At 37.8% G+C, this 4,255-nt stretch overlaps 1 protein-coding gene across 1 annotated transcript; it reads right to left on the reverse strand.

The window, feature by feature from the left end:
• Positions 1 to 510: 510 nt before the first annotated feature.
• On the reverse strand, positions 511 to 3,854 carry LOC137727609 (uncharacterized). The gene is made up of 2 exons (XM_068466440.2): positions 1,151 to 3,854; positions 511 to 1,057 (listed from the first exon to the last, which is right to left on the reverse strand). Exons 1-2 carry the CDS (start codon positions 3,849 to 3,851, stop codon positions 708 to 710), a joined length of 3,051 nt encoding a protein of 1,016 aa, XP_068322541.2. The 5' UTR covers positions 3,852 to 3,854; the 3' UTR covers positions 511 to 707.
• Positions 3,855 to 4,255: the final 401 nt, after the last annotated feature.

Raw genomic sequence — 4,255 nt, forward strand, 5'->3', positions numbered from 1 at the left:
TCAAATTGCTGAAAAAAGGTCCTCTCCAACTGATAGAAAACTAGATTCCTTTCCACCAATAAAACGCGAAGTAACCATACTTTATCATTATTTTTTATACAATATAAATCTGTTGATGTCAAAATTCATTGCAAGTATTTTAGTAATTAAATTTTTTCCTTGCCTAGGTTGTTTTCTTCGTAATGAGTGTATTGCTGGGAAATTTTTGGTGTTCCAGTGAACTTTTGTCATATTTTATTAATGTAAATGAAACAATATTCCTTAATATTTTTGTTATGTAAATAGCCCCATCGTTTCATAATCTTTTGTATATCTCCATCTAATCTGTTTTTGAATGTAGATAGAAAAAAATCTATGTATCTGCTGTATGTAGACTGTATAATCTTTTGTATGTAAAAAATCTTCATAACATTTTCAATATACATACTATTAAATGACATAGTTTTTATTATATCTTTTAACATAATCTTTCATACAATTTTTAGTCATGTAGCAATGCGCGTGCACCAATTTCTAGTAAATACCAAATAGGATATTTTGGTCTAACCATTTAAGTGGTAATACATGTGGGACTTGCTGTTGAGCGAGTCCAGCTAGCACTCCTCTCTTATTCTCAATTTAACTACAAATATAACAAAGTACATATATGATATATTTAAACAAGATGATCTGAATTTTGTGCCAACTCAAACAATATCAAAAGCAATTTAAATCTTAATGAGTTGTTCAAGTGTGATGTCTGGTCCTCCAGTGGAAGCTGCAGTTTGGAATGATAACGACTGAGAAACCATGTGCATTGTTGGCCTCGATTGCGGTCGTGAATCCCTGCATGTGATTGCTACCCTTGCAATGGTTGTCAGTTCATCTTCAACTTCAAGTGTAGGAGGTGGAAGCCGTTGGTCTAATACATCCTTCAACAATTTGTTTTCACACGCAGATGGAGACGAAAATGACGAGATTAAATCACCAAGTTTTTTTCCCACTATCACCTCCAATGCTAGCACTCCGAAGCTATAAACGTCACATTTCTCAGTTACCTTCATTGTGTAGGCCAACTCTACATAAAAATTTAGGGAGAGCAAGCCATTAGTATATGTTTAAATTTGTATTATCAAATTCAACACTATATATTTTAACTGTTTTACTTTACCTGGTGCTACATATCCATATGTACCTACAAGGGAGCTCCAATTCGATGAGTCTGGATTCAAAAGCTTAGCAGTGCCAAAGTCTGAAACACAAGGCTCGTAGTCGTAATCCAGCAAAATATTGCTGCTTGATAAGTCTCGGTGTACAATTGGCGGCACGCAATCATGATGCAGGTAAGACAGTGCATGAGCTAAGCCTTTTACAATTCTCACCCTCCTACTCCAATCCAATTCTTTTGCTTCATCTTCTTTGCTCAAGATTGAAGCCAGACTACCCTTTTCTAGGTACTCATAGACCAGAAAAGAGTGCTGTGAATTCGAACAAAAGCCACAAAGTTTCACAATGTTTCGATGTCGTACATTGATTAGTGCACTTATTTCATTGTGGAACTCCTTCTGCAATGCCTCCTCGCCGTCAAGTTTTTGATGGAATTTCTTCACTGCAACTATGTTACCTGATGGTAGCTTTGCCTTGTAGACACTTCCAGATCCTCCCTTACCAATGCAAAATATGGAGTCAAAGCCATTGGTTGCTCTTATGATCTCCCAATACAATTTTTTTCCATCAAAAAGAGAGATTGAAAAAATTTCGTCATAGACATCACTCTTTTCTGTTCCCGGCTCTTTCTTTCTTGTTGTTTTGATGAAGACAATTGCAAGGAGAGCAAGTAAAACTACTCCCAAGATAGGGAAAATGATTGCAAACACAAGTTTTCTATTGTTTTTTCTTTTTGAGACGTGCTTATTGCAGGATTGTAGTCCTACAACATTTCCGCACAATCCTACATTCCCTTCAAAGCTGTGAGCATCTTGAAATGCTTTGTTGTTGGGGATGGGACCTTGCAAGTGATTGTAGGATACGTCTATGTACAACAAGCTGCGCATTCCGTCAAATGTTGCTGGAATGAGACCGGAAAGATTATTGTGGGAAAGATTCAGCTGTTCCAAGCTCTGCATTTTGCAAATTTCTGATGGTATCTTGTCGTCAAGTGAGTTATGACTCAAATCTAATTGTGACAGGTGAAATAACTTGCCCAACTGAAGTGGAATTTCTTGACTGAAATTGTTGCTGCTCAAATTCAAGTAGTATAAATGGACCAATTCACCAAAAATGCTTGGAATTGAGCCATTCAACTTGTTGGTGGACACGTCAAGATATTCGAGTTTAGTGAATGCTCCAAATTCTGAGGGTATAGAACCAAAAAGTTGATTGCCATTCAACTTTAGATTCACCATAGAAGTCAATCTCCCCAAATCCTTGGGAACCACCCCAACCAGATGATTCAAAGAAAAATCAAGTTCCTGAATTTTAGTTGCATTGACAATCTCAGATGGTATGCTCCCAGTAAGGTTGTTCCCCGCAATTCGTAGGGTTGTTAAGTTTGGACACCGTCCCCAGATGTCTGAGATTTCGCCATATAAGTTGTTGTGGCTTAGGTCTACAAACTGAAGATTCGGATAGACACCAAAGTCTTCAGATATATTGCTTGTAAATTGGTTCCCTTCGAGACGGACTCTGACTAAGCTCTTGCAACCTTTCAAGCTTTTCGGGATTGGACCTGTAAATTTGTTCTTTTCTGCAGTTAACTTTTGTAGCAGTCCACCTCTACAAATATCTCGAGGCAAATAACTAGAAAATCGGTTAGTAGCCAAGTCAAGTACTGTCAACTTCATTAGATTCTCCATCTCTTGGGGGATTGATCCAGATAATTGGTTACCGCGGAGGTATAGGGTTTCTAGGTTGCTCAAGTTGCCAAACGAAGAGGGAACGGTTCCGTTGAGCTGATTGTTGGTGAGCTCTAGAGACACAACAAATTTCAAGCTTCCAATCTCTTCAGGAATAGTGCCGGAAAGTTTATTATCGTAGAGAGAAAGAGAAACAAGGTTTGTCAAATTGCCTAAAGAAGTTGGGATAGAAGCAGAAAGGGTATTGTTGAACAAGTGCATTATGGTTAGATTTTTCAAGTTTCCGAAACTCAGAGGGATTGGGCCTGATAAATAGTTGTCAAACAAGTAAAGTTCAACCAACTTCGAAAGGTTTCCTATTTCGGGAGGGATAGGGCCCAAAAGTTGGTTTCCGTGGAGAAGCAAAGAAGTCAGTTGGCTCAAATTACCCACAGAAGCTGGAATTGAACCCTCTAAATTGTTCAAGTTTAGAGCTAGCTCATAGACAAATTTAAGTTGGCCTATTTCTTGAGGAATTGAGCCATTGAAGTTATTTGCATTTAGGTGAAGGACCCGAAGATTTGTTAAAAGACCGATTTCGGGTGGGATTTTTCCATACATTTGATTGTAGGATATATCGAGATAGATGAGTTTGGTGAGGGAACTAATCTCAGGTGGGATTTGATCAAAAAGTTCATTGAAGCTGAGCTCAAAATATGCAAGATTAGGCAAGGACATGAACGGAAATTCAAGTAGAGTACCTTGTATACCAGAATTGCTGAGGTTTAATCTGTTGACACTTCCATCTGAGTTGCATGAAACACCAATCCAAGTATTGCACGGGGCTTCATTTGCATTCGTCCATGAGGTTAGGTTATTTTGGGTTTGGTTTCGAAAGCTAGCTTTCCATTTGAGAAGTACTTCTGCTTCAGTGGAATTGGCAGAAGCAAAAGCACTTTTTTGTGATAGAGCTAGCTGAAGATACAAGATAAGGCAGGCTAGAAAGCATAGCTTATCACAACTTCGAACTCTAGCCATTGTTTTTGTTTACGCCTTTTTTTTGGAGCAATTCAGGGCTTTACTTATAGTGAGCTGATTTACCGAATTCAAAATGCTACTTTTACCACCTATTTGTACCATCTTTTTAATAGAGATAGATCCCAAAAGTGTTGACGGACCCTACCTCTATTAGAGAGCTGATATAAATAGGTTGTAAGTGTAACATTACTCTAACTAATTTGCAATCCTCTAGAAACCATAGGCCACTGAGTCCACATACTATATGATACAAGTAAAAATAAGAAAGAGTATACCAAACCAAAATAGTCCACCCATGAATGTGGTGTTTCCATTTGATGGTACTTGTCTGGGAAGACTTTGAAATTTCTTACACTTTGTGTTGAAGTCTTTGTCTCTTATCTTCAAAATTGAAATTGGAAAGT

Source organism: Pyrus communis, chromosome 10 (assembly GCF_041283825.1).
Source record: "Pyrus communis isolate YQ-2024b chromosome 10, ASM4128382v1, whole genome shotgun sequence".
In the NCBI taxonomy this organism is placed as follows: domain Eukaryota; kingdom Viridiplantae; phylum Streptophyta; class Magnoliopsida; order Rosales; family Rosaceae; genus Pyrus; species Pyrus communis.